Source organism: Paroedura picta, chromosome 8 (genome assembly GCF_049243985.1).
Source record: "Paroedura picta isolate Pp20150507F chromosome 8, Ppicta_v3.0, whole genome shotgun sequence".
NCBI lineage: Eukaryota > Metazoa > Chordata > Lepidosauria > Squamata > Gekkonidae > Paroedura > Paroedura picta.
Genome location: NC_135376.1, coordinates 50361146 through 50376483, shown reverse-complemented (window position 1 = coordinate 50376483; position 15338 = coordinate 50361146). Strand labels below are relative to the sequence as shown.

General features: G+C 44.1%; 1 protein-coding gene across 1 annotated transcript; it reads right to left on the bottom strand.

The window, feature by feature from the left end:
• Nucleotides 1-1473: 1473 nt before the first annotated feature.
• On the bottom strand, nt 1474-14285 carry DUSP5 (dual specificity phosphatase 5). Its single transcript, XM_077349685.1, has 4 exons — nt 13587-14285; nt 9761-9903; nt 7946-8165; nt 1474-3877 (listed from the first exon to the last, which is right to left on the bottom strand). Exons 1-4 carry the CDS (start codon nt 13990-13992, stop codon nt 3441-3443), a joined length of 1206 nt encoding a protein of 401 aa, XP_077205800.1. The 5' UTR covers nt 13993-14285; the 3' UTR covers nt 1474-3440.
• Between the last annotated feature and the right edge of the window lie 1053 nt (nt 14286-15338).

Genomic DNA, 15338 nt, shown 5'->3' with positions numbered 1-15338 from the left:
GCACTGTTGGTCACACCAGTGGTCCATCTAGTCTATCATCCTGTCACAGATAGCAGCCAACCAGTGTCTTTGGAGGTCCAACAACAGAGTATAGAGACTGAGACCTTCCCCTGATGGTGTCTCCTGGCCTGTGTTGCAGGGTGGTTGTACTGAGAACAAATGTGGCTGCTTACAACTTTAATCATTATAGCCCCTCATAGCTTAAGACAGCTGGCAATAATAGCTTTGAGGTCATTGGGAATTGTGCTATAGGACATTATTTTCTTTAAACAACTACAATCCTCAAGGTTTTTTGGATGGACCTTCATATGTAAACTGGTTGGCAATTCCTTCGTAGAGGAGAGCATACCCCTAGAGGAGTGGTTCTCAACCTGGGGGTCGAACGACCCTTTCACAGGGGTCGCAGCAGGACAAGCAGCTTGGCCAGGGGGGCACCATCTACACAACAGTCTTGCAGGATAGATCAAGAGAGTGTTCGTCTATCTGGAGCAGCAGAAATGAGCAAGATTGGCATGGTGGGGCAAGAGGCAGAACTGCTGAGAAACCCCATAAAAAGACCAATTTATATACAGTCATGAACAATGGATCTTCACACCATTGGTCAGTTTCAATTTAATTTCTGTGAAAGAATACTTGCATAATTTTATGGTTGGGGGGTTACCACAACATGAGGAACTGTATTAAAGGGTCATGGCATTAGGAAGGTTGAGAACCACTGCCCTTGAGTATATAACAAAAATGTTACTATGTTTTCATATGTGCGCCCATCTTCCCCATTCCCATGTGCAGACATAGGTGTCCCCACAGGAAGGGCTCTTTTGCTTTCACTTCTTGTGGCCAGCAAGTTCTCTCTCATTGGTTTGTCGCTGGAAACAGAATGTGTGTGTTACATGGAAACAGTGCTGGGATCTTCATTAAAAAAACAAAAAACATGTTCATAGTGGGCAAATTTGAAATAAAATTTCCACTTTCCCTACAATTTTCATTATGGTCATATTTTTTTTACTTCCTTTTCTCTCCTTGCACCCAAATTCATGTATATTTATAATTTCCTGTGCCCTTGGGGGAAGAACAATGTGTCTGTTTTGCACTTTCTAGCTAGCCGAAGTCACTGCTCATTGTTTTCAAAAAAAGTTTAATTACAAGAATACATTTTAAAGGAGAGTGTTTGGCTAACTACAATGGAACAACTTCTTCTTAGCCGACCCTTTAAATATGCAAATCCAAACAATATTGCTAGTGCAGAAGCAGTTTGACTGGAATCAGTGCTGATGTAACAATTAATTAATGCTCAGAGAGGAAGAACAGGAAATCAGAGATGATCTAAATTTTACAGGGACTATATTGCAGGAAAGCCTCAAAAAGCAATTTCAGACCGAAATGTTAATGCAAAACTAGACCTTAAGAATCTTTGATTGTGGTGGTGATGTTTTCACACATGTGGCTTGCTGCAAATAATCACTGGAACATAAAGAGTTTTATTTTTTAATTTTATTTTTTAAAAAGTTCGTTCACATTCACAACTTTCAGGCAATTATTGCCATATCCCATATGAAAAAAATACAATAGACAACACACACAGTCTGAACTAATTGCAGACACACAAGCTGGACACATACAGCCCCTACAAAAAGGAGCCTATTAGATAAGTGGAATTATTCCATCCCAGGAAATGTGATATGAACAGACCTAGCAAGCCACACACAACATACAGCAAGACTACACAATGTACAGATTGATAACACTTTGCTAGGGCCACTGAATGTGTAACGCTCCCCTCGTCCATTTATTGTTTAACAGCTTGTATTTCAATACGCAGTAGATGGGACACTATTTTGATGAATGTTGTAAAACAATCCTTTACAATCATAACTAATTTCTATTTGGTAACTGGAAGAAAGCAGTTCTTTGATTTTATACTTGCTCTAAGTTAAAGTATGAAAATTGAAGGCCAAAGCGGCTCTGCCCATTAATAGGCCAGATGTATGAGTCTGGAAAAGGCTACAACTACAGGCAGTGTATATTCAGTGCAGTCCCCGCTACTCATTTCTGCATGTGACCCAGTGACTGATCTGCTCCTGAGTTATGAGCTGTACTTTGGTCACTGGACTCAATCAGATCCCTTGAACTCTGTGTCATACTCCTCAAGTACTGCATGTTGCCAGGTCCTGAGCCAAACTGTGGCCTGGTGGCTTCTATGACTTCCCTTAGAAAGTTACCAGTGGCTCATGGGATACAGAACCTCCAGAGCTCCAAGACAGGGAAGGAAGGGTAGCATATCGCAGCAGAAAATCGTAAAAAAAAATCCTTCACATCATGCAGTGTATATTACTGTTTCCAATAATCAATGCTTTTAGTAAGTACTAACACCCTGCCTTGTATCTGCAATCAGAAATGTGATAAGTACATCATTTAAACCAGTTCATAGAGTGCCAGAATTTCTAAAATAAAATAGCAGGTATGTATTTGATGAACCCATTGGTCTTTGATAAGACGAATGTATTCTTAGAATGAAATTCTTTAAAACAAGGAACCTTTGGAATTCCTAACTGGATTCAACTGGAGGATACAGAGGACAGCTCTCCTATCAAGTTTTGAGCAGCCTTCAGGTATCTAGAAGTTGCTCTTCTCAAATCTAATTTATTTTATTACATAGTCAAGAAAATGACAAGCCTCCAAGGTTTCTAGGGAGGAATGCACCTCTGACATAGACCCCAGTTTACAGTAATAAACAGTGGAGAACCCATGAGGGTGGGAAGAGGAAAGTTTGCTTCCTACTTTCTGTGATCCTCTTGAAGCCTGCAGCGTAGGAATAAAACAGGAAAAAGCAAACATTTACGTTTCTGCCACCACTAAAATGTCAAGTTTTGCTTCTTTCATAAATTGTGCTTTTCATTGCAGCTCCACTTTCCTGACACAGCTGTTTATTGCTTACACTTTAAAACAAAGTGTAATTAAGAGGAGGCAGCAGGAACCGAGAAGCAATTGGACAGGCCTTATTGTGTGTAGCTGTCTTTGCTCCAGCGTGGTCTGGAAGTACAGTAGTGGATGCACACAGATCCCAGAAATTATTTTAAAACATCCTTAAAGATGCACATATTTGATTTTTAAAAAAACATAGTCTTTTGAAAGCTTGACCTATACAATGTTCACAAACCCATTTCCCCTCCATAAGGAAGGACACTTACTTTTGGGGAAAGGAAGAATGTTCTCTAGTTCAAAGCCTAAGTCAATTTGAGCATAAGTTGCTAGGCTCAGCACAAGATAAGGCCTTGAAACTACCCAAGGAGCCAAAGCTTAAGCGGATTCAACCCTTGACTACATCTCACTATAAGGTCACACTTTTCCTTTCTTCAGATCAAAAATATCTTGTCTGGGATGAAATCCATGAGATCTTCTGTATTGCATGTTGATGAAATGTCTTGTCATCTCTGCTGGGTTCACTGGACTGTATTGTCCCTGGCTCCCAGAAGGGTCCAGCAGGATGAAGTTGCAGCAATAGGATTAAGTTTTAGCTGATGGACGGGTGAGTGAATTGGTACAGAATTCAAAACTGAGGTAGGAAAAGTGTAACAGGAGCCTTCAAAGCTTTTACTCAAGGAGAGTTCTTCAGTAAAGAAAGACACAGCATCCCTTTTGCAAGAGGCAACAGGAGGGCTGGGTGTTGAAGACAGTATTTCTGACTCATACTGCAGCAGCTGGCCCATGAAACCAAAGTTTGGTGAGATCAGACTCCTACGTTGTTTGATGTAATCAAAAGCCTCCTCCAGACGGAACTTTCTCATTTTCATGAGATAAGCCATGCAGATCGTGGGAGAGCGAGAAATTCCAGCTTCACAGTGCACCAAGATTTTGCCCCCGGCCCGTCTGATGCGGTCTAAAGAGAAATAAAAGGTTCAAGAGATCAATTTTCATCACAAGTGCATGCCACAGAGAACTGGGAAAAAAAACTATTTGCATTTTGATAATAGACAAGGTACTTCTTGTAGGATATCAAGTTTTGCAATTTTTGTTCTCAATTCTGGCTTTCACAGGTGTGGAGCTAACTTCAAAAATGTCATGGCAACATGTACTAGTTGGCAGAGCATTCAGTAGGCAAGTGAAAAGACCCTAATGAGTGTGCAAGTCATTTCTCAAATCCCATTTCACAAGGTTAATGGGGCTGACCAAAGGAGTTTCAGGAATAGAGTTAATTTCAGAATGTTGGAGAATAAAACTTCATGACATCCAAGTGTGGCAAAGCTCATCCCGCATTTTAAAAATATCAAATCTTTGAGGCTTTGTAACAAATTTACTAATTTTGATAAAGGTAAGAGGTCCTTTTCACCCACATCACTGAACAGAAGCAGATGTGTAATAACAGAACTACCACCACATCACAATACCACAAAAGAACTAGAACATGAGTTCTTTTCATAAGCCACACAGATTTGTGGCAAAAGACGCTGGTTTGTAGCATAGTCTCTTCCAATCTGATGAAACGTGCTCATTTCCCCCTTGGCTAAGCGCCTGAAAGGTGCTGCCTTTGTCCCCGTCCTGTGGGCTCTTTTGGTAGCCACTCAGCATGCATGTTAAGCAGGGATGTTGAGTCCCAGGTTCCTGGGGTTTCCACCACAAAGTGCACAATAAACTAGTCTAAAATCTCTAATTATAACCTTTGGTAAGTGGCACTTGGACTTAAATCAGGCTATAGATGGCTTAGGCAGAACTATCATTTTACGCAACGGGAGGCCTGAGGTTACTCACACAATTCAATTATTGTTATAAGATTAAAAAGAAAATGCTGAAAATAAGCTCCTTGTGTAAAATGTGTGGATTAAAAATAGAATTTGTCCAGCTTTGGCAAGCTTGAGAAATACATTCCCAAGTTTCTTCTTACTGTGAAATGTGATTGTTTACACGGACAGGGAATGCTGTATTCTGCTCAGCATCTGACGTGCTAACAAATGGTCACACAAACCAATGAAAGGGGGAGAAATGGGGGGAGGGGGAGGAAAGGCTCCTTGAACCATCTGTAGGCTTTCAAGTTTTAAAAAAAATAACAAATGTTTTGTTGCAAAAATAATAATTAGCACTGTGCAGCTGCACTATTCATATTCATATTCATAGGTCTCATGGCACAGTTTGAAGGACATGTACTACAACTAGGGTTGCCAGCTCTGCATTGGCAAATACCTGGAGACATAGTGTGGAGTTGGGAGTGGGTGGAATTTGGAGCAGGGAGGGACCACATTGTTATATAATGCTATGGAGGCCACCCTTCAAAGCAGCCATTTTCTCCAGGGAAACGGATCTCTTTATTCTGGAGATGACCTGCACTTCTGGGGGATCCCTTGGTCCCACCTGGGGACTGGCATCCCTAACTATATCCACCATACTGAAGCTTAGCATGTCTGGGCTTGGTTGTTGACTGGATGAGGGACACACCCAGGAATCTTAAGGATTCCAACTTGAGCACATAAATAAGCGAAACAAGCAAGCAGTATTTTGTTATTGAGTGGCTTGTCCACATTCCCACCACAACAACCCTGTAAGGTAGGTCAATCATCCCCTCCCCCCATATCTAAATTGAGGGACTTCGAGAAATTGTGGCTTATATACATAGCCAGTTCATGGCACAAGTGTCATTTGAACCAGGGTGTCTCTTGCTACCAATTTAAACTTGGAAGGTATTTGAGTTATTCCTTTAGAATGAAGTCTTATCTGGCATAGCTAAACTAAACTTTCTGCAATAATAGGGTAGGTAGGTAATAATTTCAACAGTTTCCCCCCTCTACATAGATCACTCTGATTCGGTCTAGCCTGATTTCATCAGATGTTGGAAACTTAAGTGGGGTGGGTCATTGCTAATATTGGGATGGGAGACAAAGAGGCCAGCAATGGAAAACTACCTTTGAAGTCTCTGGCCTTGAAAACCCCTATAGGGTCACCATACGTCAGCTGGGACCTCCTACATATCCAAGGGCATTGCTGGATAGAGTACAAATGTCAGTTCTCTGACATTTGTACTCTATCCTTCCCATTTAATAGGTGTTACACCACTTCAGATAGCTTAGAGCAGGGGTAGTCAAACTGCGGCCCTCCAGATGTCCATGGACTACAATTCCCAGGAGCCCCCTGCCAGCGATTGCTGGCAGGGGCTCCTGGGAATTGTAGACCATGGACATCTGGAGGGCCGCAGTTTGACTATCCCTGGCTTAGAGTCTGCAACTTCTCATGGTAGCCCCTTTTAGTCAGTTTCAAGGCTCTTAAACTAATTAACATCTAACCATTATCATGAGGGACATATTGTACTACTTAGAAAACTGAATTCTATTTTCCCATCTGTTTTGCTAGTTGTAACAGTGGCAGTTTCCTTTCATATACCTGACCTGTTCATATGTAAAGGAGTATTTAAAAGTAAAAAAGGAACCGAAGGAACACCTGATTTCATTCTAGTCACAAAGGTGTCTCTCCCTCCCCCTCCTTCCCTGGCTCTAGTCACTGCTGCAGTCAGACCGGGAGGTGCTAAGAATAAGGGACCAAGTCAGTGTTGCCCACAAAAACGCCCCTCGGCTTTTTTCAGACAAGCTCCAAAAGAAGCTTCTAGATCGCTGCCAAGCACCAGATAGGAAACATGATGATCAGTTGCTGGGAATCAACGACTCAGCCCTGGAAACTAACTGGCTGACTGGCATCAAGAAGGTACAAAGCCCTATCTGACACCATCATTGTAGTTACTTCCAGTACAAAACCAAACAGGCTTTCACTCCCATTTTCCAGTGGAAAGGATTTCAGCATACAGATGCAGACCTGCACCCATAGCTAATGGCATCCATAGCTAATGGCACCCAATAGCAGTTTTCAGGTAAATACCAGAAGTTCAGTCTTTCCTATTCTATGAGCAGCACATCAAATTTTTCCTTGTCCTTGTTCACCTGGTCTCCAACCAGAAGTTACTATTACCCAATACGGCAATGTCTTGTTGCCTCTGGCACATATGCTGCCAATTATGGAATGATGTTGATCAGATCATGGCTAAGCATCTTTTGAGCTGTGGCCTGATAGAATTGACTGCCTTCTGAGACTGGCCTAGTAGGCCACATACAGGCAATAAAAACAGTTATCTTAACCTTCCTTTTACAGTGTAAGCTGATAAGGGACTCGTTGATGTGATAAAACAGAAGCTTCTACAGGGCATATGAGGTTTGCTGCACTTTCTTTCAAAAGGGACTGCCTGCTATGGGAGATGTATCAGTGAGGGAGAAAGAAGGTTTGAAGATGCAGAGTTTTCTAAAACAAGAATTAGGGAGGGGTGGGGGGAAGTATTCCTTGGGATGCTGAAAACTGAGAACTTCTGTACTAAGGCAAAGTAAGGACTCTTCTTGCATATATTAATAGTCTCCTAACACCCTTCTATGTACAAATTAAACAGATTTGGGAGTTTAGTCCCATGTAGTTGTTCCTCAACATAAGCTTTAGCAGCCAAACTACATATGAAATGCAAACAAATGACGTCAGCATTGTCATTTTATAATCCAGTTGCCAACTCTGGGTCTAGAAATACATGGGTATTTGAGAGTGAAGCCTGGAAGGGTGAAGTTTAGGGAAGGAAGGGACCTTGGCAGGGTATACATTTTCTCTGGAAGAAGTGGAACAAATGTTTTAAACAAATAATAAAAGTAGTTTGCATAGTCTCGAGATCAGTTGTGATTCTAGGAGATCTCCAGCCCAAACCTGGAGATTGGCAAACATGTTATCAATGCCTGTGGGGAACCTTTCTTGGAATGAAGGGACAGACATATTTCAACACCATTTGAAAAATCAATTGTAAAAAGGCCAGAGGAGGACATTCTATAAGCCACATATGCTGACGTCATCCTAATTATTTCAGTTTGACTACTCTGGTGTAGCACAGTGAGAGGCAAATGGATATTTTTTCACTTGCAATATATAGGGAACTTACCAATAAAATCTATAGCTTCCTGAAAGTGTGAACTGATGTCTGCTGTATGGTTATCCTCCACTGGAATCCATTTATAGCAATATTGGTCTGTAAAGGACTCCGAGCTCTTTCTGGAAACATTCAGGAGTGCAGTGATGTTCAGATTGGCTAAGAACTCACACTTAGAAGCATGATAGGCACTGCCAAGGTACAGGAAAGGTAGGATCTCCACTGGGCCACCCTGGAATGTAAGGAACCAAATGTCATCACAGTTTTCCATTGCCTCAGCTAAACAACTGAATTTGATAGCCAGCCATCCTTGTAATCAATAAGGGGAGAATCCAAATGGGACAAAATAAAATAGAACTCCAATGGCAACTTGACTAATAATCTAAGTTTTTTCATGGCAAAGCTCACTTTTTCAGATGCACAGAGAAACACAGAGATATATCCTATGGATTTACATGTCATTCATCTGATGGAGTGAGCTATAAGTCATGAGAGTTGATGCTGAAATAAACTGGTCTTGGAATTGACACTGGACTCAGGTTGTAGTTTGCTACACAGGCTATCAGGGCCACCCATCTGGAATGGTGCGATAGAGGCAGTTTCTGTTGCAGATGCTTAAAGCTGCTATTTCTGGTTTTGCATAACAGCATTGCCTTCTTTTTTAATTCTGCTTGACCAGCACTTGTAGGAGCTGAGATTTCCTCCTGAATCCACTGATTGTGGTTGAGTAGTGCTCCAGCTCAGAGCTCTGATTGATCAACATAGACTCAATCCAACAGAAGTCTGGTATTACAAGACTGGCTTCATTTAGCACTCAGCCCAACAAAATTCAAAGCCTTCCTAAGGCACAGGAGTAGTGTTGCCAGTTTTGTATGGGGACATACTTGGAAATTTTGGAGGTGAAGCCTGGGAAGGGGAGGGATTCCAGTAGGGAAAAGTGCCAGAGAGTTCATCCTCCAAAGCACCCAGGGGAATGGGTATGTCAGCTGAAAATCAGCTGTAATAGCGGAAGGTCCCCTGGCCCTAAGAAGACCCATGTCCATCGAAGGAAGCCTTTAATTTTCACTGAGCAGAGTGGCAGAATACAAGCCAGTGTTTGCAAAGGAAGGAGGCACTCCATTCACACTTTCCCCTTCTCCCAAAGTATCCCAAAATATCCTTACAATTACCTTTCTTCAACAAGATGCAACAAAACAAGTAATATATACCTTATTGACTCTGTAGTGTACATTAAGTTTCCATTTGGAAGACAAATGTGCAGTTGGACATAGCACAACACCCTTTCTTTCTTTTTTTTGCATGCCTGTCTAATTAAAAATCCCAGGGGGACAGACAGATGGTATTTGTTTGTACACAGCCTCCTCCAACTTCAAGATGCTTCATATCCTAAAGCAGCAACATGGAGGTCCAACAGCCCAGCCCCAGCTACCATAGAATCACAGCTGTCCTGGCAGCCACCCCTGGTGCCTTATTAGGGCTGTGTTCTCCCATCTCGTAGGAGAAGGGCACCTCTAGCAGGAAAGAGAAGTATAGCCAAGTATAGCATAAGCACCAGCCAGAAAAATAACTCTGTTTTATTCCTCCAGAAATGCATGCATGACTAAAGAAGGAAAAAAGCCTACCTATGGTACTTGTTCACTAGATTTCCCCCTTCTTCTGCAAACAGAAGTAAAGTAACAACCTAAGCATGCATGCTGATTTTTTTGTCACAATGCCAGACATGAATAAGAGCGTGAACCAGTCAGTTATCCACAGGATGATGACAGAAAGAGCCCCCCAAGGAGCCCAGTCGTGGGTGGGATTAGTCATATCTTCCCCAGAACATACCTGATCATACGCTGGTTTGTGGTGGAGGCACTGCTTCTCATAGTGGCTACTGATGGTTTTCTCTGTTTCACTTCTCTCTTGGGACACAGGCTTTATATCTACGCAGAATTCAGGGTACAGAGAATAAAAGGTATCATACCCTCCTAGGGGAAAAAGAAGAAAAAAGAAAAATAGATATTAGGACAGTTGCGGGTGGTCACTTATTTGTGCTGGGTCACAAAATATAAACTTGGGATAATAAATGCACTGTAAATACAGTCGTTTCATAAGATGCTTTGCTTTAAAAGGAATGTATTCAGCTAGAGGTACAAAGAAGAGACAGAAGTCCTGTTGTCACTTTTTGTTAAAGATATCTGCATATCACAGTGCTTTATAAATGGAAATCTCTTTAAAAAGATGAAGACCAATGCTGATAGTTTATTCTCTCTTTTTCCTGAGTGTTGCATGTTCATTTAAGAAAATGTAAATTCAGAGGAGTAGCTTTGTTATACAATGATTAATAACTTTCATTCTCTTGTGTACTGGCAAATGAAATGGATCCATTAAGGACCATAAAACGTAATGAAACCCTATAATTGGCTGAGCCATCCAAAAAGCCCCAGATGAGCAGTTTTGCACTGTTAAACAGATTACTTGCCAAATTCACTGAACAATTAATGAAAATGAATATATCTATTTCTTAAGCTGGAACTCAGAGCTCACTGTTTATTGGACTACAACATGTATACCTTACACAAACATATGCTTACAAACATAAGCTACCTTGATGTTTCTGTCCTTATTTAGACCTTCCTGCAGGAAATAGAAATTTGTATGGGAAACCAGATCTATGCACTTGTGTTTCTACCCAAGAACACACAGGTGACTTCATTTAATTTTTATGTCCATGTCAAAGCATTCTTACAAGGAAACTGACAATGAGGGAATATTAGCAAATACAAATAAATCCAATAAAAAGCAACACTACACATCAATAGGTTTCATCAAGGATATTTTATAAATGGGATTCTATCTATCCACAGTGAAACCTTTAGGTTTTCAGCTTTTTAAATATCCCAGCCCACCATCAAGAATAACCTTGTAAATATAACAAAAAAGGCTACCAAAACACAAAAGGTCAGTGATGCCATACAATCATTTTCCATGCAGGAGTCACTGACACAAGGCAAGATGAGGGAGAACAGGGGTACTTCCTGCATGACAGCTTATTTTGGAATGATCTGGTCAGCTAAATAGGCTCTAATATTCTTAATACGCCAGGAAACCTTTACTATGAACAGCCAGGGTTCTTACTCACCGTGAAACAGTCTTGCACTGCATTCCAAATCCCCTTTGTTTATCTTTTGGCATTTCGTCAATAGATGTTTTATGTATTATTTAACTGTTCTATCCATTTATATGCCCATGTTTTTACAGATGAACAAACAAGGAAGCCAGCCCATGGGAAAACATAGTCTCTTTATTCCTCTCGGTTCTCTTGGATGGATGATACTTGTGCAAGGCAGGTGAATAACAGCCAGAAGCCATTGATAATCAGGAGATTTGCAGGCAGTTCTTAAAATGACACCTTTTCACCCAGCCTTCTGGGTTGTTCTCAGGTTTGCTCTCCCTATAACTCCTTTGCTGTACAATACTTCATTATCGACCTTGTTATGAAAATGAAGCTTCATTTTCATTATTAATTCTTAACATAATGGAAACAGAACTGGACAGCATGCAAAAATAATATTTAGGCCCATCATAATGTCTGTCATGGACAAAACTGATTTCACAGTGTTAAAAAAGGAACTGCAACCCATATATACATTTATGAGCTATGGTGTCATCTCTCCGCTGTATGGGCCTCTTTGGGCAAGGATGAGTTTTTCAGAAATATATGGCTATTGTTGCGTTTTTTTTTTTAAACCACAACCTAGACATGGCTCTATTAAGTGTTGGTTTCACACCGTATTCCCACATCAGGGGATAATGCAACCTATGTGTTTTCCTGTAAAAAACAGGATAAACCTGATGCATCAGAACCACTGAGCGAAGATGTAAGGGAAGCTTTCAAAATTAGGGGGGGGGGGGACTTGACAAGGATTATGTCACTGAACAGAAAAAGAAATCCCCTGAAGAGCTGGACTACGTCTGGGGTAGGTGACAAGTGTTCTGACTCATGCCTTTACCTCACTGTGACTAAGCCCAGCCCCTTAGCTACTTCATTCCATTCAACAGCGAATTCTCTCTTTCACGTCACACCGCACAGAGAAAACCTTAGGGAGAAACTCCAGAAATCTTCTGTTACTTTTAGCGAAAACCAGTCAGCACAGACTCAAAACTTAGCTAAGTCTCAAGAATGCTTGAGACTGAAAAATGTTTTCCAATCTATCTTATTCCAAGAAGAAAAATGCAGCCTGGGGCAACAACACAGCACTCCAAGTCTGTGACACTGGAGCACATTCAGGCAGAGCATCTTCTGTTATGAATATCCATTGTGTGGCATGTTTACTGGGTTCTTTAAAAGCACTTTAAAAACCATCTATGATTGTTATCTGCTTCTTAAAATGGCCTAAAATAAACTGCATCTAGTTTTATAGATCTAGTTCAGAGGGATACATTAGAAAAGGGTTGTAACTAAATAACCAGCCAAAAATTAGTTGCCTACCTGCGGTCAGATTGCAATCTAAGAGGAGAAGCTGATTTTGTATGGGGTATTGCCTCTGAAATTACAGAGGAATCAGCAGTGAAAGAATTCTTACATGACCGGCTGTAAGTTCTTTTTCAAATTTTCCTTAAAGCCTGACCTACCACACATAACAACAGAGCCACTGGCCAGGAATCTTCCGTACCCAATACTTCAAATCAATCAGTGCTATGAAGCATTTGATAAACTGTGAAGTACAAATTATGTGATCTCCACAGAGTCTGATTTTTCAAAGCACACACAAGGAGGCAAGTGTTAGCATCACTTTAGTGGAAAAACACAGTAGAATATTAGGACTAATAATGACCTAAATTAGATTTAGTAACAGACACTGCTTTATTTCACACACCAGAAAGCAATGGATCACTTGTTGAGCATCCAACAGTCTCAGAATGTATCCAGGCTGACCTACAGAGCTGCATATCTCACTTCCTGACTAGGCAAACTGCCCTTTGGAGGGCTCTGCAGAGTTAACCCCCTGCGAAATCCCTTCTATATAGTTTTAGATTACCTATAGGTGAACACTTAATCTGGTCAGCCGTCTGACTTCTTTGGCCCCACTAGAGACTCACAATGGGTAGAAATTGCTACAAGTGAGTACTAGAATTAAGTAAAGATTTTTTTGTAGCCATCAGCTTTCCACCACTTCTGTCCAGACAGCGGACAAAATAGGGTATTTTTTGCGGGGGAGGAGTGTAAATCCAATCCCACCTACCCACTGTTTATAGCCATAGGATTGCACTCCCGGCCGATGCATGCTCTGGCAAAGTATTTTCCGCTCGAGGGGCTGAAGCCACTCGTCTGCAAAGCCTGCCGACTCGCCTATCCAAACGACCCGTAAACGGCGACGAGGTTCCCACCCTCCAGGGGGACCTCGAGGCTTGTCGCGGGGGGAGGGCGGATCTGAGCTATTCCAGGCGCGGATGCGGGCTCTCGGGAGGAGCCCTTTGGGAAGCCCGCAAGGCACCTTTCGAGGTCGGGACGTCGGGTCGCGGTGAGAATCAGTTGGAGGCGACAAGTTCCCCTTGCCCCGCACTCCGGAGGCTGGCCGTCTAAGGCAGGGATGCTGGCCAGCCCTCGGGGTCCGCGTCGCCGGGGCTTTCCCCGCCTGCCAGAGGAAGCCGCCCCTCCCCCGCTCACCTTTCAGGAAGCAGACGCGGGGCCCCGGCTCGGGCAGGCCGGCCAGCAGCGTGTTGAGTACGATCTGCGCCGTGCTGTCCTTCTTGAGCTTCCGCCAGTGCCGCGTGTTCTGGTCGAGGACGACGACGGCCGTCAGCCGCCGCGAGGGCGCCCCGTCGCCGTCTCTTCCGTCCGGCGGCAGGAGCAGGCGCCCGCGGGCCGCCTCGTCGGGCACCACGAAGTGCAAAGGCACGGGCCGCCCGCGGGCCCGCCGGATCACCACCGAGTTGAGGTTGACGTTGAGCGAGTCCCGCAGGCAGGAGGCCGAGTACGCCAGGTAGGGTCTGCAGTCCAGCACCAGGCAGCCGGCCGGCTCCTTCCGCAGCAGCGGCTTCAGCTGGCGGGAGTCGAGCGAGGTGACCTTCATGGTGGCCGGCTCCGGACTCGCCTCGCCTCGCCGGGGGTCGCGCACCGGGGCGAGAGAGCGGCTGGTTAGTGGGCGCGAGAGCCGGAGGGATTGGCGGCCCGTCTCCTGCCCAAGGCCCCCGCTTGGCCGCGATCGCCCGGCTGCGCCCCTCCCAGCCTTCGCATTTCCCTCCCGGACTCAGGCAGGGGATTCCGTGGACACCCAGAGGCCAATTTATCTGAATGAACCGCCGGAGCCGCGCCGCCGTGTCCATATAAGGCGGTCGACGTCACAGGAGCCGTCCGGCGAAGACCCGCCCCCTTCTCCTGGGCACCGCCCCCTCGGGGCGAGGGAGACGGAGAGGAGATTCCCGCCCCCGGCAAGAGGGGAAGAGCAGAGGCGCTTCTCCGTAAAGCGTTAGTCAGCCTTCCTGGAGCAGAGGAAGCTGAAGAACGCCTCAAAAATCCACCAGTCATCACCAGCAAGCCCTCCTCACACTCCGCCAGCCATCACGGCTTTCCGCCGACTTACTAATGCAGGAGAGGAAGTCGGGCGCGGGTGATGAAGAGGGGGGTGATGATGATGGAAGCAGGAAAAAGAGAAGGCAGGGGGGACTTCCCTCTAGGGACAGCGGTGGTTACTCCCTCCTTGCATTTTGATGCCCTTCAAATTGTTCTTCTTGCACCCCACCTCTGTCAGCTCTTCTGCATTGTTTGCATCACTTGAAGAAGAATTGGTTCTTAGATGCTGCTTTTCTCTACCCGAAGGAGGCTCAAAGCAGCTTACAATCTCCTTCCCTTTCCTCTCCCCACAACAGACACCCTGTGAGGTGGGTGAGGCTGAGAGAGCCCTGATATTCCTGCTCAGTCAGAACAGTTTTATCAGTGCCATGACGAGCCCAAGGTCACCCAGCTGGCTGCATGTGGGGGAATGCAGAAGCGAACCCAGCATGCCAGATTAGAAGTTCACACTCCTAACCACTACACCAAATCTGTCTTCTGTCTGAAGCTCACCTGCCCTTTCTCCTATCAACTTGAGGACAGGTGGACAGAGCCTGTCTCAGTGGTGATAAGACAGCACCTCCTTCCTGCGCCCACAAGTGCAGGGATGTCCCTGACAAGGACTCTTTGCTTTGTTGACTAGGGCCATGGTTTGGTGCCCTTAGGTGGGCAATACAGAAAGCTGGGGTTACATTGGAGCCTAGCTACTGAGTATTATGGAATAGACAAGTGAGGAGTATTTCCTTCCCCTCCCCCCCAGCTGGTATGTGTATGACCATTTATGCACTGGAGGTTTCATGCTGGGTTGCAGGCTGGAGTTTTAGTCGTGGCAGGTTGCCCCACCTCTTCCTGCACCCACACAGGGGA